The 23,179-nt window shown below is 34.1% G+C and overlaps 1 protein-coding gene and 1 long non-coding RNA gene across 8 annotated transcripts in view; one reads left to right on the top strand and one right to left on the bottom strand.

Moving 5' to 3' along the window:
• Nucleotides 1-13,188, bottom strand: part of LOC102653863 — a 46,555-nt gene extending 33,367 nt beyond the window's left edge. For 2 of the 5 annotated variants that reach the window (XR_003304918.1, XR_003304922.1), the window contains exon 1: nucleotides 1,159-2,854. This is a non-coding gene — a long non-coding RNA (uncharacterized LOC102653863). Of the gene's footprint in view, nucleotides 1-1,158; nucleotides 2,864-12,792 lie in introns of those variants that run through there. The other 3 variants (XR_003304919.1, XR_003304920.1, XR_003304921.1) reach the window with 3 other exon arrangements.
• LOC725800 (fibrillin-2) overlaps nucleotides 1-23,179 on the top strand; it is a 160,127-nt gene that overhangs the window by 45,722 nt on the left and 91,226 nt on the right. For all 3 annotated transcript variants that reach the window (XM_006561295.3, XM_016912646.2, XM_006561296.3), the window contains exon 2: nucleotides 22,161-22,346. In XM_006561295.3, coding sequence (XP_006561358.2) covers nucleotides 22,161-22,346 — 186 coding nt within the window. The remainder of the gene's footprint in view (nucleotides 1-22,160; nucleotides 22,347-23,179) is intronic.

Raw genomic sequence — 23,179 nt, 5'->3', positions numbered from 1 at the left:
CTTCAAAGAAATTCTAAACGCAACTCGATCCAAAATTTCCTACAACAAATTTCTTTTAACGATTTATGAAAGTAACACTGAACGTAGACAAAATATTCCATCTCAGTGACAAACTTTCAATTACAAAATAAACTTTATTCAAACAATCAATTTTATTTTCAAACGATTACTTTTATTGAATCAATTATTCAAAACTACCCTTTCAAAGAAATTCTAAATTCAACTCGATCCAAAAAATTGCAGGGACGAAACTTACGAGTCTCACAAGTCGCTCGCGCCATCTATTTCTCTAAAAACGGAACGGCTCTTAATCGAGATCGTTTTCAATGGGGGAGGGAGGGATGAAGAAGAAATTCGTCGGCCTTCTTCTTCACGGGCAATTCGTGAAACACGATTAACGGGCAAAGTTCGTTTCGTTCGGGGGAGTTGGATGGCGGTGGCAGCCTAGCGTTAATGAACCATAGTTCGCTGATTCGACGATGAGCATTCGGGAGTTAATCGGCCGCGCCACGAAAGCAATTTTGCCAACTCGACTTGTTTCGCTCGATAAGGTCTCTCCAGCCAATTGTACCTTTGCACGTACGTGCACGCGTTCGTCTATGTACGTGGCTTGCTCCATTGGCTTGTTTCGAAGACGAATTTGACGTTGGAGAGGAATTTGGTTGCACGTACAATTTAAATGATTAAATCATTTTTTGGGTATTTATTAGTGGACACGTGATTGTTTTTAATGCTTTCGATCTAAAGAATGGGATCAATTCACTTATCGATCGATTACTTTGAGAATTTGTTGAATTTGGAAAAATTATAAAAGTGGGTCAGTTACGAAATTCACGTGTTAAATTTGCGTGACGTAAGATAAATCGACTTATCCATTTTTGAGAATAAATCTTTTGCAACACGTAATACGTTTAACCTGGTTTGCTTTCATATTATTCGATAGTGATGATGATAGAACAATCGAATACTAAAACCTTCTTCTTACATAACGATGAAATTCCATTTAAAAAAAGCTCCTTTTTAAATCACATTACACTCTTGAAAGTTAAATGAAAACGAATAGAATGCATTTTACCTCGAATAAAGATCAATGTTTAATATTGTAAAGAGAAACGTAAAATTTAAAGAGAGTTAAATTAGAAAATCGAGTAAAATTACCTGTTATATTTTTTCTTCTAAATAAAATCAAATTTCTAGAATTAGAAGACCATCTTGACCTCTCTTTTTGGACAAAGAGTGTCCACCATCTTCTGAATTTTGAGATTACAACATTAAGAATAAATAGAGGACCCCATCCTGCAAGAAGTATTTGTCCTACGGAAAGCAATTCTACACGGAGGAACAGTTTGAAATATAAATCAGTACGAGAGTATTACTAAATTATATAGAATGATGGTGAATATAATGTGATTATAAATACTGGAAGGGAATATACGATGAATCAAATTGTAAGTTAAAGAAGCAATTTAAAATAAAATTTCCCTGTATTTTAAATTCCATCTAATATCGATGGAAGAAGTAGTTGATAGCTTAAAACGACGTGGAATTATCGTTTCATTTTCTATTATTCCAATCTTATTATTGGATATCCGTGTGTGTGTGAAATTTTTGATCCTTCAAATATCCAATATTTCACGTTCGAAATGAAACACCCTGTACGTGAGCACTTATGTATGTACACACATGGCTGGCCCGTGACTCTTTTCCAGAACTCGCGTTCTTCTCCCCTTTTCCTCAACAATGCCAACTTTTACAGTCAATCTCGTTTCGTTGGAATGGAGAGTTCGAGTTCCGTTCCATCCACGCTGTATACGAACGTTCAGGGAGAGAAACGAGATGGATTTGCCTTTTCGTTTCGACTTTTTCCAGAAATCTTGTTTCCCCTTCCAATCGAAGTTAACGTGTAAAAGAAAGGATCGAAAGTTTATGCATTTTTCTTTTTTTTATATCGCTTAAAATTCGTTCAATTTACAATTTTACGTTTTTTAAAAGTCATTGTTCAGATTTTTGCTTCATTCATTAATCATCAAAATTATAAGTAGCGAATAATCTTCTATATTCTTTGATTGGCAAATAATGGAGAATATTGAATAAGAATAAAGAATGTAAAAATTGATCTTCCTTATGATACTTTCATCTACGATTTTACATAATAGATTTATAAATGGAATATTAAATCCAAGTCCAAAACTATTTAACTTTCTAAAATCATAATATAATTTTTCCCACATTATGAAATACCTGTCGTTCATTGAAAAAACACTGTCACTGATACGTAGAAATAACAAGACATCTATAATATTTTTCAAAAAAAATTCGTAAATATCGAAATTATTCGATCATCGAGCAGAAAATCACGAGGCGTTAATTTAAGCTTGAAATTATTATTTGTATGTAAAAACGGAATGCCTTCTTCGTCCTATTTTAAAGTAACTATTGGATAATAGTTCGTTCTTGTTCTCTGCAACTCCAACCAGGAACGCGTCCCGAACGATAATAAGTAACAGTCTGGAGTAGATTTATTATGGCTCGTAATTTGTCACGAAAGCCCCTCTCCGAAAGCCAATAAATACTGTATCGTTTTATTTTCAACACCGTTTCATCAGCCCCTTTCGTGGAGATAGATTTATCAGCTGGTACGTGGAATTAATTATTCAAACAAACAAATCAGGATTTAATTATTACTTTTCTTCCTTTCAAGTTTTTTCCTCTTTTTCGGAATTAAAGATAAAGGCGAAGATTTCTGAACCAATTCCCTGCGTTAATCCTTTTGATTCGCAAGATGAATAATTATACGATTATTTATTTTATTCGAATTTTAATTTTCAACTCGATTATTATTATATATATATTTTTAGGATGAAATCGAGAGAATCGAATTATATTATTTTTCGATGCAATAAAATATATATAAAATTCCAGTCTTTCAACCGGTGTAAAATTTGTATATTACATTTGATTGTGTATTTGTGCAGTTTCTCCAGTTTTTACAACCGTCCGTCCGTTCCGTTTCTCTCCTTTAAAATTATTTCAAGAAAATAGAAAACAGGTCGGCGGAATTTTCGAAGGAATCCCAAAAATTTACATGCAAATCGTAATGCAGCGAGCAGTTCTTACATGTTGAGGAAATATTGCCAAGTGATCTTGGAAAGTATCGAAATTCGATGGGAAAGAAATTCTCGAAGCCTTTGCAAACATCGCGAACGAGCAGTCGATTTTATCGAAGCGGATATGTTTGACTAGTAGATTTTTCTTTTTCTTCTTCTTTCTTTTTTTTTTTTTTCGATTTGAAAAAGTTTCAAGACAAAATATTTGTTTCAATCCAGATGTTTCTAAAATTATCTGGACTAATGGTTCTTAATCCGTGGATCATGATCTTTACTTTAATTTTTAATTAATGACTTTTGACATTAATATAATTAATTTTCCAAAATTCCACAAAGGCATCGTCCAGAAATTTTCCTTACATTAATTAATTTATTCGAATATTATCGAAATGGACTGTGAATCAAAAAAGATTAAAAAGCATTTAAAGTTTTCGAATTTGCTCGATGAAATGTTTTTATTAATTTCAATAGAATTTTAATAGAATTAAAAAGACTTTGTTTCGAAGACTTCTTCTTATCTTCGTATTTTCCATCCATATTTGTCTTTCACTATAGACATTTATTCCTTTTTTTCCTTTTGAAGAAGAAATTTCACGTTGAACGCCGGACTGTAAAATTGTTACACGAGATGTGCGAAACAGGAGAAGGCAACATATTGCTTTGATTCTAAATGTTTCGCTTGAATTCCGTAGTAGAAATATTCGCGTCAACGAGCAGGCATGACATTTTTCAGATGCAAACTAGCACGATTGTTTTCTTCTTAGAATCTGTCTGTGTGACAGATATAAATATATCTCGCCGAACAATGTACGAGAAATTTGATTTTTACATTTTTTTTCGCCTATTTGTTCCCGAGTTTTTCATTATTTTTACAATTATTATTTGATCTTGGCAAGCAATAATAGAATTCGTGGAATAATAAAAGAGTGCAATTATTTCGTAACATAATTGCTTAATTTTCTTTTTGTTCCAACCTAATTTTAAAGCTTCCTCTTCTTATTTTTATCGAAGCAATTCCATTTCTCGTTCAATTTCTCATCAAGTCTAGGATGAAAGATATTTCCAAATTAGACAATTCATTCAATTGATTTTTCTCTTTCCTTTTTCGACAAAGATCGAATCGTTTCACATTCCAAACCAACCATTATAAAATCTAAAAATCAATTATTTAATCATTACATTAATATTTACAATTCTCGAAAACATAAACGTGCGTTTTTGATAAAATTTTTAGAGGAAATTTCAACGTTTTATTCTATCTTAATTGAAGAAAAGAAGAAAAAAAGAAAGAGATGAACAAAGGAAAAATAGATAATCCCGTTATTAACTTTTCCTCCTTCCTCCTAATTTTGAATTAAATTGGACCGACCCTGTGCAGCGTTCGTAATACAAGGAAACACGAATTCGATCCATGTACCGTACGATATCGCGCGTCGTGTAAATTAGAGCGCTAATTAATCGGAACGACCATTGACCAGGCACGTATACAATGCCTGCATAAGCTACAAAGGAGCATCAAGTTGACCAGAACATTGTACCTTGCCTTCCACTTATCAAGTACAGATCCTTGCAGAAAATATTGGTATCGATAAAATGGTACTTTATTTCCAGGGACATTTTCGATTTCAAATTCCAACGAGAAAAATTGATCTTAGAAAAGTTCTTATTATTCGATTATAGATGTATCTGTGAATTTATGAATATTTCTTAGTATTCTTTTAATACAATAATAATTTTGACAATTTGGAAAATTGTGAAATAGATAGTGGAGTATTTTTGAAAAGATTCGATAAAATGAAAATCTGTTTAGATAAAAAAAAAAAAGGAGGATTATTTTAAAAATTGTTTCGAACGTGGAAGATGGATTATAGCTTTCTAAAGGGGGATATTTTGAGAGTAAATACAATAACGTTCATTAATAAATTACACAGTAATTTCATTGTCAGATCTCGTATATGCCCGCGGACGTCGTTTACACGCTACTCGTTTCGAAGACGAGGCATTTACTTAAAATAATACTCTTAAGAAACATGTTTCAAGCTCTTCTTTAAAATTGGCGAGGCTCGTTGCTTTTCGACAAGTTGTTTTAACGAAGTTTGATTAAACATGGCTACGAAAAGTAGCGGTATTCACATTTTAGTACCGTGTCCAATGTTTACGACGCAGCCTCTCGCTACCGAGGATACAAGTGTCAGGTGTGCTTACAATGGCTCGCAGAAAATTTATTTTTTTCCACGAACAATGTCTATAATGATTCGCCTTTTAATTTAAAAGAATGAATCTTACATCATTTCAAACGAACATATCTTATTAAGTTCCCTGATTTGTGATAATTTTTACGACGATCTTTTGTCAAAAGTTAATGGATTCTTGAACGGATGATAGATACTTTTAGAAAATCATTCTTAAAGATGTATATAAGAATATAAAACTTGGATTATTTTTTCCCTTCCTTCCTTCCTTTCTTTCTTTCTTTCTTTCTTTTTTACATTTTTAAAATCGAACGAAATTAGATAAAACTTCTTTCCAAATTTCACCCGGCTACGATATTCTCCTTCTTCCTATTATTATATATACAATTTAAAGGATCGAAGGGATTTTTAAAAATTTTCTTCTTGTATTATACACCTTCCAAGGATGAAATTATTATTATTTATACAAGAAACAATTTATAGAATAATAATGAAACGCGGAGACTGGGTCACCGATCCAACGTGATCTTTCCAAATAGAAATTAAACAGTTACATTTATATACAGAGATAACAATAAATAAGCACCATTCCGCGATTCAAGAAATGAACGACTAATCAATCCGACAGTTTTGACCTGACATAACATTTCTCATTATTTCGTCAAAAATAGCATTCCCCTTATGTGTCCGTGCCATAAACCAAACTCGTGTGTTCTTCTCTCGACACACGTTCGAACAAGATGAATAACGATAAAGAAAGAGAAGAGACGGAGACACCCGAGCTCTCGGTTCATTATACAAGATCTGCAACAATCCTAAAAGGCTCTGTACACGTATATATATATATATATATATATATATATATAATATAAATATATATATGGCGCGTGTTACAGAGGCGCGCAAAGAGGAAGGCTTAACGAGGCGTGCCGGCGGTGGCGCACGTTCTGGCTATTGTTGTCGGGTAAATCGACGTCCAAATCAATTCTAATATTTCTCGCGAATCGATTGTTATCGGCATGGGCGCAATGCTTCACCCGGCGGCCTCGTTCCGCTTCATAATAATAGATCCCCATGATAATGAACCGGAAAAGCGTTTCGCTATGCGGCTACCACGATAATTCGCCGATCCCCGCACAAAGGAATGGCCTCTAATAATCGCGATGCATTAGCGAAAAACGAAGGGAGACGAAAGGAGGGGAGGGATAATATCAGTGTTCAAAAATTAACACGTTCCTTCGTTTCAAGCCCTTTCCCCTTTTTTCTTTCTCTCTCCATTGAACTGGACCGGGTTGCGAACCATAGTTTTTTCATTTCAAAAAGTTCGTCAACCTGCGTACGATATTCTTTGGATAAAGTTTAGGATGATACGTGATTCTCTTGATCTTGAATTTTCTTGAATTCAAACAATGGATCGAGATATATTCTCCTACGAATATAAAGAAATAATTAATAGTTAATACATTACGTATTTTAATTAAATGAATAATAACTCGATGGAAAAGTAATTGTAATTCGATTGTAAAATTTGAATGGGGATGATTAATCTTCGTTTCAACCCTTTCCCTTTTTTTTTCTCTCGATCGAACTGGATAGTTTTTTCATTTTAAGAAGTTTGTCAACCTGCGTACGATATTCCTTGGATAAAGTTTAGGATAGTTTGAATGATATGAGTGATTCTCTTCATCTTGAATTTTCTTGAATTCAAACAATCGATCGAGGTATATTCTTCTACGAATATAAAGAGACGTTAATACATTATTTTAATTAAATGAATAATAATTCGATGAAAAAATAATTGTAATTCGATTGTAAAATTTGAATGGGGATGATTAATCTTCGTTTCAATCCTTTCCCTTTTTTTTTCTCGATCGAACTGGATAGTTTTTTCATTTCGAAAAGTTTGTCTGCATACGATATTCCTTGGATAAAGTTTAGGATAGTTTGAATGGTATGGGATTCTCTTCATCTTGAATTTTCTTGAATTCAAACAATCGAAATATATTCTTCTAAAATATAAAAAAACATGTTAATACATTACGTATTTTAATTAAATGAATAATAACTCGATGGAATAATATTGTAATTCGATTGTATTAGTATTAGTTTTTTCATTTTAAAAAGTTTGTCAACCTGCGTACGATATTCCTTGGATAAAGTTTAGGATAGTTTGAATGGTATGTGTGATTCTCTTCATCTTGAATTTTCTTGAATTCAAACAACGATATATTCTTCTACAAATATAAAAAAACATGTTAATACATTACGTATTTTAATTAAATGAATAATAACTCGATGAAATAATATTGTAATTCGATTGTATTAGTGTTAGTTTTTTCATTTCAAAAAGTTTGTGAAACTGCATACGATATTCTTTGGATAAAGTTTAGGATGATACGTGATTCTCTTGATCTTGAATTTTCTCGACTTCAAACAATCGAGATATATTCTTCTACGAATATAAAGAAACATTAATACATTATACGTATTATATATTATATAATAACATTAATACGTATTTTAATTAAATAATATTGTAATTCGATTGTAAAATTTGTATTTGTGAGATGATTAATCTTATCAACGGATTTTCAAGAAAAAACAAAAAAAATGAAACGTATTTATTCCGTTTCCTTTTCTACGAGAAGAGAGTTCGATGGATTCGGGGGTAGTTGGAAACGAATCTCAACTCTTCAACCCAGATTCGGACAATTGAATCGGGGAAGGACGGCGGGGAATCGGTTTCCCGCGTAAATTTCAAGACAGCGGTGATCGCTGAAAACGAGTGAAAAGCGGCCCCTTTAAGCGACCTACATGTACACGTCATTGGCCGACGATGTAAAGTTTCCAATTTCCAATTTCGAAACTTTAAACCGTCCCGTCGTTGCGACGCCCGGCAATTCCCCGAGCTTCTTTCGAATTTTCCACCGTATGCAAATACTTCCGGCCGTTTTCGATTTGCTGCTACTTTCCCCGACTATTTCCAATACCTGTCCCATACATATATATATATATATATATGAATTTATTTTACACCAAGTTCGAGACTATAACAAGGTAAATAAGATTGGAATACAAGTTTTCATTTCCTAATTACAAATTCAGTTTTACCTTAAAGTTTTACTTTAGAATCGTCAAGTCAGTTCTCTTATTGAATTCTTGTTAAAAATCAGATTACCCTTGTCGAAACTATTTTTGAACAATTTATTCCTTGAGATAATTCGTTTATTATTATTATTTTCTTTCATCGTGAAGATCAAGGGTTAAACAATTGCAATTTTGGATCGCGTTTCTCTTCTTCGTCCACCTTATCGGGAAATACGATAGTGTGTACGGTCATTATGCAAATGTCGAATATGAGAGGGCAATTTCACGATTGTGCTGGTGGAGGTCTGGCAAATATTTGAACGCGAGCCTCGATCAGGAGGAAGGAACAATACTCCACGTTCGAAGGAAGCATTCGAATTGGATGAAAAGGGAGGGAAGAAGGTGATTCTTTCGAAGGGAGGAAAAAATTAAAGGAAGAGCGTGGAAGTTACCTGAAAGAAGGCGAACCGAGGTTTAAAGAAGGGTGTAAGTACAAAGGTAAGGGCAAACAGAGGAAAGTTATGCCGCGCTTACAGCTTTTCTCGAGAGTAGAAGAAGCACAAAGGGATGGAAGAAAGATTTGAGGAAACGCGGTTTTAAAGCCAAGTTACGATCGTTCCTTCCTACGCCATTTAAAATAGTTTTCTGCGCGAAAATTTTTAAATTTGTTACTTAAATTTAAGAATAGATTTAAAAATCAAATCTCTTCGTTTTAACAAGCTGATTAAACTGTACATACGAAAGCCACAAAGCAAAGTTTCATATGAAATTCAGAAAGAAAGATGTCCAAACTTAATCGAAAACTCTCTTCTTTAATTCTTCGAACGATCCATCCATCATCGAAGGGAACGACGAAAATTTTAAACACAACTTTACTCGATCATCGACTAATAAATCCAAGATTCACCCTCGATAAAACACAACGAATATAATCTCTCGTGCATAAAAGGAATCGTAAAACGCAAGGAAGGAGAGAGAGAGAAAGATCTATTAAGTATAGTTGAAACAGAAGAAAGCGAGCAGAATGTTAAAATGGTCGAGAGGGAGGATTCAGAATACACGAGTGGCTTATTATGACAACGCGGAGGGGGAGAAACAAAACTATTTAGAAGAGAGAGAGAGAGAGAGAGGAGGAGGATGCAGAAGTATAAAACGTGCCGGGGAATATAAAAGGTAACGTGGAGGGGAAAAGAAAGAGAAAAATCCTGCCCTTTTCGCGCGTGCACATTTCTTCCGCGTGTGTTTCTCTTCAAACGTATGCACAAGCACTCGAGTTTTTCGTACGACGAGACACAGATTTTGCCAATGCAACGAGGATGAAAGGAGGCAGCTTTTAAACCATCTTTGTCCAACGTGATACGGCAGGTTGGATAGGCTCAATCGACGATAATGAATGCTGGATGAAAACAAACGATTGCTCGTTTTGTTATATAGGGTGTTGTAAAAGCGATCACCGAGTGATTTCATTGGCAAATATATGTATGTATATTTACACGTTAAACAGGGATCGAATATTTTATATGGAATATTTTTAACGAACGTTGATTCCTATTTTTGAATTTGTATAATTTTGTAAATTTTTTACAAGGATGTGCTGTAAACAAGTATCGATATGTGTTGATCATTTAATTATAATACTTGTTGTATTAATATTTACTTTTGATAATGTGGATTATTCTCTTCTCTATTTCGATAATTTTTTTGTTTTAATTTATTAAAAATTACAAGAGTGCTATCGATTAAATTTCAAGATGGAAGCGATATTAGATTTCGTCGATTTTCTATAATATAAAAGGGAAAAAAGCTTAAGGGATTTTACGCGTATGATATGCCGACTAAGCATATGTGACATTAAGGACTTTATATCTTTTTATTACCGTCGAGCAAAAATTAAAAGTTAAACAGATTTAAAAAAAAAAAATCTCGCGCAATAAATTATACGATTATAATATAATATTTTTCGTGGTGAAGAAAATGAAGAAGAGAATAATATCGATGACAAAATTGATCAAGAGAGAATAAATAATTCGTTACTTTTTGTCGAAATGTATAAAAATGGGGAGAGATTGTATTTTGATTTGTCGCAGTTCAGAAACTATGATGCGTTGAATCCATTCTAGGGAAGAGATAGAGCTGATAAACGGAGTTGCTGGACCGGAATTGAAACTCGGATCTTTCAGATCGCCCCAGTAATTCATCTATTCGGGTTATCTGTATAATCTTTCTTGCTAAATCCCCTGTTCTAAAGGAAGAAAGAAAAAAAAACTGCTTCCACTTCCGCGTATAAATCCTTCGACATTTGTAACTATAGATGTATTTGTACGTCGATTTAAAAATTCTCAAACATACCATCGTAATACGAAAAAGAAATTGTTAGAATATTTAATCAATGTTAAACGAATAAATTCTATATAAATTCTAATAATTATTATTTACTTTACCTTGTATAATTAACGAAGAAATAATAAAAAAATTCGATAATTGTAAAATAAAAAATTGATCAATCATCGTTCAAATCCACAATCATTTAGATATATATAGGCACAGTTGTAGAAAAATGATTGAAATCTTGAAACCACCCGAATGAACCCAGGCATTAATCCCTCGATAACAAGACACCCTGTATATAGATGAGAAATACCGATTTTACGTCGACGAATAACCGTAATCGCGCGGTTCTGGAAAAAAAAAAGAATAAAATGGAGGGAAAGGGGAGAGGAGATCGTGTTCCGGATATATAAAGGACAAATTGCACGAGCCAATCAACTCCTGATTGGCGGCACGGAGAATCCCGTTAAGTAATGTATGCAAATTGTGCCCGTCGTGGATATATCACACGCGAAATATTATAATTTCACAGCAGCGAAATATATAATTTTACGATTTCGAGAACGTTTAAAAATCTGTTCATCGAATCGAATCGTGATAAAAAGCATCGAGATGCGCGACGTCCAACGAATACATCTGAAAAAGATGGACACGATTCTACGAGCACGAAAATATAAACATTTTATTCGCGGTGATATCGTTTCTGCGAGATGTAACAGCGTTGGAAAGGAATTTTTCAATCCATTCACGTTTTTTTCTTTTTTTTTTTTTCCATCGATATTTTTCTTTTTTCTTTTCTTTCGAATGAAAACTTGACGATTACATCCAAAAACGTGAAACGCATGGTAAATTTTCCATACACGATAATTCTGTGATTGAAAATTAATCGAATCCAAGAATCTTTCGAAGAAAGGGAAAATTATTTTATATCTTCGTTATTATTTTCATTATTCGATCTTTCAATTGTTCGATCAAAAGGGAATTTTTTTAAAAAACTCTTCTATTTTGCAAAGGATTTGTTTGGAATTTATTTCTCTCGGAGGATCGACGAACGTTTACCAGGACACACTTTTCTGGCCGTGCCGGTGGAATTGATTAATTTCGCCAAGCTTTAATGCTACAGAAATTTAATACGTTTTATCCAATTGAAATTTCGCATTTCATTTGTTCGACGATACTTTGGTAAATACACACAATGTTCCATCGTTGCCTTCATCGATAAATAAAAACGTTTTCCCTCGTTACTTCCGCGTCTTTAAACGTCGACAATAATTTATCCATTCTGATTATACAAGATACAGCATCCCCTTGTTTCTTTTCTCATTCCATGGAACGTAAAAATCTTTCGGTTACATTCCATGCACGCACGTACAATATTATTAATCCTAGACTGAAGAATAATTCAACTTCGTTTATCAATTTTACCTCCCCACTCGCACAATACATCTCAATTAATATCCACAACTATATTCATTCTCCACCAAAGACTTACTGTCAAGTAATTGACAGTAATTCAAAAGCTTGCATTTTCGAAAGAACCTCCCCGTTTCGAGCAAGGGTTTCACCCTTTCTGTATTCGGCAATGTGGATCCCCCCTAAAAAAAAGAAAAAGAAAAAGAAATGTGCACCACTCACAAGAGAGTGGACGTCCCAGACTGAAGAATTCATCTTCGTTTACCAATTTTATCTCACTTCTCCTCGATATTTCAATTTCAAAATCGCTCTCCCCACTCGCACAATACATCTCAATTAATATCCACAACTATATTCGTTCTCCACCAAAGACTTACTGTCAAATAATTGGCAGTAATTCAAAAGCTTGCATTTTCGAAAGAGCCTCCCTGTTTCACCCTTTCTGTATTCGATAATGTGGATCCTCCCTTAAAAAAAAAAAAGAAAAAAAAAGAAATGTGCACCACTCACAAGAGAGTGGACGTCCCAGACTGAAGAATTCAACTTCGTTTACCAATTTTATCTCACTTCTCCTCGATATTTCAATTTCAAAATCGCTCTCCCCACTCGCACAATACATCTCAATTAATATCCACAACTATATTCATTCTTCACCAAAAACTTACTGTCAAGTAATTCAAAAGCTTGCATTTTCGAAAGAGCCTCCCTGTTTCACCCTTTCTGTATTCGGCAATGTGGATCCCCCTTAAAAAAAAGAAAAAAAGAAAGAAATGTGCACCACTCGCGACAGAAAAGTGGACGTTCCACGGTATCGCACAATGGCTTTGAGATATTTCTTCGGAGCAACCTTGAAACGAGACGCTTATAATCCCGCACTTGCATCGTAAATTTTCCCCGACTCTGTCAAACCAGGCTGGCTTATCGCTTGCTTGTAAAACGTGTATATCGTCGTAATTGTTGCTCGTATCCGTTTGTTACGCTTGAATATTATTCTTGGAAACGATTTATTAATCGCAATAAACTTGTTGTTGTTGTTGTTCGAGAATTATTTGAGAGAAAGAGAGAGAGAGAGGTGTTTATTCCGTTTGAATTTTCTTCTCTTCCGAGAGAAAGTCTTACGATTAATAATAATGATTCTCGATATTGGAACAGTTTCAAATATAATTTGATTTCGCGCGAGAAGAAAATTATTCTGGAAAATGTTTAATTTTCAGGGAATCGAGAATCCTTACAAATAATGTAACTCCATCTATTTTATTATTAATAATGAGATTCTTGTTAATAAAGGAAAGAAAAGAAAGTGATTCCATTCCGAGTCTCTATTAGCAAATCCATTAGTAACGTCAATTAGCAGATCCATTATATAGTCTTAAATAACTAGATGTGACTGATAGATCGGAGAAAGATAGTTGTATAAATTTCAGAAGCGATATTAGAATCCCTTCTTTAAAAACTCTTCGAATCTTTCGAATTTCTTTTTCACCAATCATTCGATTCTTATAATCAGAGTGCCTCTCCTCTTCAGCTACATCATTATTTGCAATAAATGATGTTTGAAAATGTAGACAATTTTTTGGCGAAAGAAAAAATATTTTATGATAATATTCCTTTTTTTACAAATATCACACGTTTAATATTTTTCCAGAGATATGATTGTTAAACGTATCCCATTGTTTCGCGAGTTAAAACGTTTTCCAGAATCGTCAAAGATCGTTTAAACATCTTTGGGAAAAGGAAAAGTAGCGGCACAGGACGGAAAATGGACTGCACCGATGTTAAAGTGGTTCGAGTTGGATGGAAAGGGAACCAGTTCCAGCATGACGGAATGAGAAATGCGATCCCCGCGTCGATGCCGAATGAGACGATAAAGTTTTAACAGGGAAAGTTTCATGGACCTTATGAAGGCTAATGCTCTCTAATAAGATTATTCCATTGGAATATTATTTTTTTTAATACAAAATACCTGTAAACATTTTTAACTTAACACGTGCTATCTTCCTTCCCATTTAACTGAATAATAATTAAATTACACACTCAACACAAATTTCTAATTCTCAATTGCTCACGATTTGATAAAATAACTTGCTCAACCTTAACTTATCATCCTCCATTTTCACTCGCCTCAAATTTTTCCCGATTTGTTTTAAATTTGAATTAATAACGCCTCGCGACTTCTTCTCCTCGAGGTCCTCCTCGAGGAGTTCATCGAGTTAAGCAAGGGAGGAGGCGTAGACGCATCTCGGCGTGAGTAATCTCGACTTATCGATCTATGTAAATTGCGGCGGTGTCAGTCGAACCGGAGTGTATCCCGTGTAATCTTTATGTAACGCATCTTGGAAACGCCTCCGGGGAGATGACTCACTTTGCCACCAATCGCTTTTCCAACGCGTGCTCGCGCCACCGTGTTTAACGCTTTCTCCGAGAAGAGATTCTAATGCTTCGATGGGATTTATCCCGGCGTTAATCCCGCGAAAAGCCTGTATCGCATCGTATTCAAGGGGATCGATCGGTGTCAGAAATGGAACGAGCAAAGTTTCGTGTTCACGAGTCTTATACGCGTCGTGTTTCCATCCCCTCGAGTTCGTTTTACTAATTTTTTAAACAACGAGTTTATCGATATAAGATTGAATTTCGTGTGTTATGAATTTTAGTATCCTTTTTCTTCTTTTTTACTGAGTTAACGTGGAAAAAGATAAGAGTATTTGTATACATAATAAGTTATATTTTATTGGACGAGAGAAATTTTTTTATTAAATTTTCTGCAATGTGTTTTATCCGTAACATCGTGAAGTAATACGTGTCAAGTATTCGATGATTTAAGTTGAACAAGAGGCTAACTTTATATGTATACAAATGCACGATTAACTGCTTTGATTTGTTCCATTAAAGTTATTGGAGATTCAGTTGTGCCTCGTTAACCCTTGTGTCAATAAGTAAGGTTTCTTGATAGAATGTTAAACCTATGCTACAAATTGATAACAACTAATAAATACACGAAATGATTGGAAAATCTTTCGAAATCGTTGGAATTTTTCTCTTGAATGTAAAAAGTGTCGTTCCAAATTTCGAAAACTGGATAAAAATAAATTTTTCTAATTTATTCTTATTTATTTCTATTACTCTTCTTGTCTTACGGATCTCTATCCTCTATTTTTCTTTCCAGGAACGATGACATTCTTTTAGAAACTTTCAAAGTATAACTAAATGAAAGCCACAAGTGTCAAAAGTGAGTTTAGCCTCCCTGATATTAACAGAATGCCGCATTATTTCGATATCGAATCGTTCATCGATTTATCCGATTTGCAAACAGCGGATTGTCCGTTTCGTTGAACATTCCTGCCTTTTGGAGAAATTGATTAAATCGCATTCGAATTCGCTAGTTTTATCAATTGCGCGAAATGAGATCTGATTAAACTCAATATTTATCTCGTGCAATTCTGTTTGAATGGATTTTTTTTCAAAACTTTATAATAAATATTCCATTTGAAAAGTGTGAGAGCGTTTAGAGATTGTAAATTTTATCTTAATACACTTTTTCAACAAAGTTAATTAATATTTTAGTAATAATATCGATGTAATTAATTCTTTATTTCCTCCAGATAATAGAATTGCAAGTTAACTTTGTTGTAACGAAGAATCTTGTGTACTTTACAGGCATCTGTACAGCATCTTAAGTTTCCCATTAAATTCAACTTTACATAGTTAAGAAGATATTGAGAAACATTGTATCCTTTTCCTCCTCTGGAAAGGGATAATTTTAATATTTTCAAATTGAAAATTAAAACTCAACAAGATTAACGTATCCCTGGAATAATTAATTAAGGAAAAGTTAAAGCGTATAGACCGAATCTTAATAATAATCGTCGAACAACTCCGATCTAAATTCGTGATTCAATTAATTTTTATTCAAAAAAATCAAAAGATTAAGAAACTTTTTTACTAAATTAATTAATTAAATCGTCTCTTGCAAATTATTCCATAATTTAAAACGATGAAAAAGATCAACAATATCTTTATCTAAAAATTTTCGAGCATCAAAAGAATAGAAATTCTTTAATAAAAAGAGCATCTCTCCCTATTCCTCTCCAGATTCACGGATCCAATAGCGAGAGCTTACGGTTGGAAGCCAAGAAGAAACAGGCTACACGCGTAACAATACGTAAATCTTAGAAACTGTGACAACGGTTAGCTCCTCCTCCCTTCGATCGTAAAATATTCCAGCGGGAGAAACATAGGAGTGGAGCGAAATGGCTGTCGTTAAAACGAGGCGAGACTTAATAAAGCGTTGCTTGCGCGTATTTAGAGCGACATACCTATCGATCGAGAGGGAAACAGCTCGAGAAGAGATCGATACGCGATACGTGAGAAATTTCAACCAGATTTATCTGTTTATACTTATGAAAGAAAAGAAAAAAAAATTCTTGCGATAATTAAATGATAAATTGAACATGTTAATATCAAAAATATAATTCACTAAGCATAATTCATTAATCGTAATTCATACGATTCATTACGATTACAATTTGAGTTTGCTTTAAATCAGATGAAATAAAGCGTCAATTTTCACAAACGATTCGAAGAAGAAGAAGAAGAAGAGGAAGAAAAATAAAAGATCGATCTTTCGCTTAATAATTCAAAATTGCCATATCCTACAAAAACCACCCTCTCCTTTTAAATCCTTCCCTTCCACCTATCAACGCAAGAAAGGGAGGAGAAATAAGGAATCGTGTCAGAAGGAGCTCGGCTAGAAACTATCTCGGATAAGCACAATGAATTTCTCCTACGTAAACGCTTATCGTTTTCGCATTCCAATTGCAGAAGACGAGGCACAACAACATTCCTCCGGATCTGATATATATATATATATATATATAAAGCCGGCCAACGCCGCCTTTTGGAAGGGAGATCTCGGGTGACATTAATTAGAGAGTCACCACGGGGCAGGCAGGCTGCATTAAGTAAATGGGTCTCGGGTTTGCGCAGATTGCTTCCATAAAAGGCTCGCGATCGCGTTTGTTTGTTTTCCAAGCTGCGTTGCGCAGCTTGTGCACGGTGTTTGGCCGCAAGAATTTGCGGGGGTGAACAAATTAACGCTAAACGCCTCCCCTCTTTGTTCCTTTTCCTGTCTTTCTTTATTTCTTTCTTTTTTTCTCGTTCAGGGCCACGCCTGTCAACCTTTCTTTCGATTCTGTTGATTTTTTTCGAACGAGGGAACAAGCAATTTTGCCACGGTCTCGCGACAACACGTGGAAACGATCAAAGAATCGAATAGGCTTTTACTGCTCGCGTCACCAATCTTTTGTAGTTTGAGCATTTCTCTCTCGTTCAAACTATGAATGGATTTTATTTTATTTATTTTTTATTCTCTATTTTCTGGGAGGAGAATCAGAGAATCGAAGTAATTTTGCGGTTAAGGGGTGATACGTGCGTTGTTACCTTTGATTTGATGGTATATTTCAACCTTTTAGTGATGCATTAAAATTATTATCTAAAGGGGTTTTTTTTTTAATTATTCTTTAATTTATTTATTTATAGACCAATAATAATATGAATTTTGTATCCATGGTTTAGATCAATATATTTTATAGAATTTTATTTATATTATTAGTTTTGGGTTCAAGAGTTTATCCAGTATTATTTGTTGAATGAATTTCTAATTATGCAATTTTAGAAAATAATTTTATTTGAAATTAATTTATTTTTTTTAGATTAATAGTGTTTAACTTCTAGACTAGATTTGGAGGAGAAGAAAATTTGATTGTAAAATTCGAAAATATTTATATTTCTGTTCATCATGAAAAATATGTTTTAATTAACTTATTACGAATGTATTGGTATTGCAATTTTTATCCATTGAAAATTTGGTTTGGAGCGTTCTCTATATGCCTCTTTCGAAATGTTCATCACGAAGAAGAATGCAAATTCTTCGAAATTTTTTTTTTTTTTTTAATAAACATCGCGTTTTTCACATTGTATTTTTTTTATGCACGCGTATGAAAGTTGGATTTTTTTAAGATTAATGAAACTGCGAAATGTGTATTTTACGGTGGTTGAAAATTTCGATCGTTGTTGCCTGAAATAAAGAGGGAAATTTTAGAAATTCAATTTTATACAAACAATTATTCTCGAGGGGAAAAAATTCACGTGATGTAATTAGAGTAGGCTGATCGTTTTTTGAAAAATCTTTTTCAATATTATACACACCGAGATTCCACAATTTATAAGCAGTTTGCTTAACGTTTAACTTTCCACCCAGGCACAGGGATGGAAAATTTTCTATCTATCTACCGAGTTTTTCTCCAGAGCTCGCCTTAAAAATTAACAAAATTACATCTATTATTCCTACGTTTTGAAGCATCTCGTTAGTGCATTTTGTTAATTAGAATGGACGTGCAGCGTTCCTAATTTTACCTTGTTATATATGGAGATACTTTACATTTAGCTTCAGAAATACTTTACTTTTACTATGCGGTGTGTATATATAGGATAATTGTAAGAAAAGCATTCTTCCAAAATTTTCGAAAATATTTATAAATCCTCGTTGGAAAAATATTCTAACTCTCGATTATTCTAAATTTGTTTTAAAACAAATTTATGTCGAAAATATTACGTTAATTTCACTCAACATTCTAACAAGTAAAAGTTGTCAATACGACTTTACGTTAAATTAAAAATATATTAAATGGGCGAATATTTTTAAAAAAATATTTTTATCTAGAAATTAGATTTTTCTTCATTTTCAAATAATAATAATTTAAAGATCTATTATAACTTCTATTCATTTCATCGATGAACCACGAAATACATAATTCGATCGTTCAAAAGACAAATGTAAAATTCGCAGGCGCACAATGACCTGTTTAAAATTCTAACCGGTCGTTATCGACGTAGCATAAATTTTGCGGTTAATGCCGAGCTGGCCGAGCTTTTGGACCCGCCCAAACCACTTATTTGATACAATGCCGTACGGTCAGTTAATTATTTCGATTCGAGTATACGTGTCCCAACGCCTCGAAAATCATTTGGATCTTTGCCCGTTCAAGAATTAATTCATCGAAACGTTTCAGACGAGACTGTTTGTGGCCACTGTCTAAACTTTTGAATTGAACGTGCTCTCCTAAATTGGAAACCTTTCACTATTTTCCAATACTTGTTCTCTGATCGTTATTCTTACATGTATCTTCGTTTCAATTAGAGAATAATAATTTTATTTGAATTCAACCTGTATTTCGGAATAAACTTTTATCATTACATTTCTTGTTTTACGCAAAATTGTTGGGATAAAATAAGTAATTTGAAAACAGGTGTTAAAAATCTGTCTAATAAATCGGAATAATAAAGTTACTTTAATTTATTTGCAACGAGAGTTCAAGTGTTATAATTTCACCTCTACAAGTTGAATTCGGGGCAATCTCCATAAATGTTATATCAAGTTACGATGTCTCTACAACTCGTGGAAGTAATTTCATACGTGTCACAATCTATCAATAATCGATTATTCCATACGTTTCCTTTTCTGAACACCGTCACGTGCGTTCGTTGCAATATACATAATGAATACATCCACGACTTTCACCAATCCGTTTCTCGATATTATTTATACATCGAAGAGACACTTTTAACTATAATAAAAATTTATTATTCTCTTTAACCCGTTTCTCTGAAATCAAATATTAAAAAATCGAGATGAAGAAGAAAAGATATTTAACTCCAATCCATTCTTCTCGTCCCAACAACTGATTGATCATTCGTCGCTGCTCGAGGTCCGACGAGCGTAAACCAGGACGCTAGAATTCTGTTCCTTATCAATTGAACGCGACTGGGATTCACAAGTTGGCCAGATCCATTGCTGATCATAGTATTACGATACCGGCCAATGCCTACAATTGGATCGTCAGCTCTCTCTCTCTCTCTCATCCCTTTCAAATCGTGCCGCCCTATTCATTTAATTAACACGCCATCGTTTGGTTACGTTTCCACCCCCGGACCCTTTGAGGAATATCGGTGAATAGAGAATTGACCGTGCACCTTCCACAGCGTCTTGATATTAATTACGGAATGTAAACGTTCAGGTATTAATTAAACGACAGACCTTCTCCATCTGGATGATGCTTCAAACGGAAACTTCCTTCCTATCCGAGACGTTCGTGGAAACGTTCTAACGTTTTGCACACGAGGATTCGTCGTATTCCCCCTCCCCACTTATGAAATTCCCGTTGTGTAATAGAATTGTAATAAGCGTTTGTGCCATTATTGCTCCTTATGGATCCTCGTACGAATATCGGAGAGGAGAATTTTGAAACTGATTCTGATACAGATTATTATTAGTTCGTCGAGAAGGAAATAGAAATAGTTTTGGATACTGATTTTCATTATTTTACTTGTATTGCTATCTCGTATTATTTCTTCTAAATTTCTCACAAATTCAATCAACGAGTATTTCATCACTTTTACAATTATTGAAATGATGCTTTCCAATTGTCAAAAATCTCTGTGAAAAACGTAGAAAACTTACTGATCGATCGAGCGGTTCCTAAAAAATTCCCTAGAAATTGAGAAGAGTAGAGTATTGGCCAAAAAGAAAATTTGGTTGAACGGTTGAAAGGTTTTTTTCACGGTGAGGATCCAAGTGTTATCCTTTTATCTGAATCAGCAATGCAGCATGAAAGTCGTTACTGCGAAGGCCGATTTCGTTCTGGCCATCGTGGAGAACATGACCTCGGCTCTCGTGGCTCGTAACTCGAGATTCCTCGCGGCGAGCCGATTAGGAATGTTGCCCTTCGACTACGGAAACTACCAGCAATTTTATAACCGTGAAATTGTCCCTGCCTTTTTTCTCACATTTCACAGCTTCTTTGATATTTAAATTTATCGCGCGATCGGATTCGTTACGACGAATAAAATAATGATATAAAATAAGGCGCTTATTATGGGAAATTAATATTTCCTTCCATTCATATTTGTGGGGTATTTTTGAAGAGGCGAGACAAAAGAAATTGGTATGCAAGGGGATTATTCATCGAACACGAGTTAATAAGAAAATTGAAGATTGGATTAAGTGTGATGAAGAAGTACCTAGCATTCGAATATTGATTGGACAGATTAGATTCGAATCCTTTATGGGTATAATAGAAGATAATTTTGAATAATCTGTTGGAAAAAGAGGAGATGAAATGCATTGTCTCGAAGATGGTTTGTGAAAAATTTTGACTAATCAGAAGTAAATGATATAATGAAATGATTAAAATGATCACGGTTGCATAATCCCATAATGATAAACCTTACAACGCGGAATCTATCTAAGTTAAATTGTAAAAGTTTCGTTGAAAAAACATTGGTCAACTAAATTTTAGTTTTTGCTCCTATAAACCGAGATTGGGCGGTGACCAATCGCGGAGTTAATTTCCACGCTCGACCAATACCTGGTCGAGATTAAATTTTCAGTGTACTCTGAACCACTCTTTGTTCCAAACCCATGAAATACCGGAAAAAACTCGCTTTCCCCATTTCGAGTAATGATTCCGCCAAGTTGAATTGAAAATAATAATTGCACCCTTCTAAATCGTTTACAATGTAACGATCGAATTTTTGAAATTAATTGTAAATTATTCGTATTAATACGAAGGAAATTTGCAAATTTCGAAACATGAATATTTTCTTTTGTGGAAATTCGTTAAATTTCCAATGTAGACGAATATTTTGGAATATAAACAGATAAAGCGCTCACACGTTTCTTCATATTTCTTTTTTTTTGTCGCAACTTTTGCAACAAATAAATCATTTCATCAAATCTCTTTCATCTCCTTTATAGATTATTTTAATTTCAATTTTTTAATCGCAGAAACTCTACATCGTACGTAACAATTGCTGCAAAAGATTAAAATCTTTTATACATTTTCATACATATGAAAATTACTCGCCAATTATTTTCTTCTCCAAATTGAATCTAATACAAGTTTTCAAAATTTGCCTAATTAAAAGTATAGTTCCATTTTCTCGCACGATTAAACGTGTGCTTCGTTCGTGTTTTCAGGAGTTCTCGGGGATTGTCCCTTGGTGCAGGCGCCTCAATGGGGAAGAGTGAGGGAACGAGTCCTTAAAGATGGTACTTTGCAGACCGTGTACTCGTGTGAACCAGGCCGTAGATTGAAGGGTCATAAAATACTGACTTGCACCGCGGACGGTTGGAATCATCCCATCCCGAAATGCGTGCCTCACGGTAAGTCAAATGCATTCCTCTTTATACGCCTTGACTCTTTTCCAAGTCTAAATTTCTTGCGAGGAATATTTTTCTTAAACAGTCAGTTCATTTTTCAATTATTCAAATCTTTGGCAATCTCTGTTTCTCATAACAACAGTGCAAATCGCTTTCTTCTTGCATTTGTTTTTGAATATTTTAAATTTTCCCAAATATTGTATTATTTCCAGATACAGTTTTGTACCTAAAATTAATCAAATATTAGAAAGTATATTTAAAAACTTTCTTCTTTCTTCTTCAAGACATCCATTTCTACATTTATTACACCAAATTTGTTACACGCTTGTAATTACGTTAGACATAACGCAAACAAACGTGGAGAATTTGAGATGGAAAAATTTCGAAAATATCTTCGAATTCTTCGATACTTGTCAATAAAAATTCCTCCAACGTTACTCGCGAAAATCGATACTCTCCTCTTTTCATTTTCTTCCTTCATTCCCTTTGTACCCTCCTCCCGTTTGTTTTCGTATGTATAGACGAATAAATTCGAAAAGTGGAATTTCTCTCGACATAGCGGAAACAAAAGAAAGGAGAGAAAGATTCGGTTTGAATAGGTTTAGGAGAGTGGTTATCGAGCAGAGGACGAGTAATATCGAAGCGGAGAGTGTCGAACGAATTTCCGGGTGTTTGTGGACATCACGTGTTTGCGTAGGCGGAGGGTAAACGTATGAAATCTGGGATAAGCGCGTTGCCCGCCATTTATCCAGATAGACGTGCCGCCACTCAACCAATTTATTCACAGTTTCCACAACAGGGAATGGTGTGTATCATTCGAGGCGTTCTCGTTTCGT

This window comes from Apis mellifera, linkage group LG6 (genome assembly GCF_003254395.2).
Source record: "Apis mellifera strain DH4 linkage group LG6, Amel_HAv3.1, whole genome shotgun sequence".
Classification (NCBI taxonomy): domain Eukaryota; kingdom Metazoa; phylum Arthropoda; class Insecta; order Hymenoptera; family Apidae; genus Apis; species Apis mellifera.
Note: the sequence above shows the minus strand (reverse complement) of the source record. Positions and strands in the feature narration are given on the sequence as shown.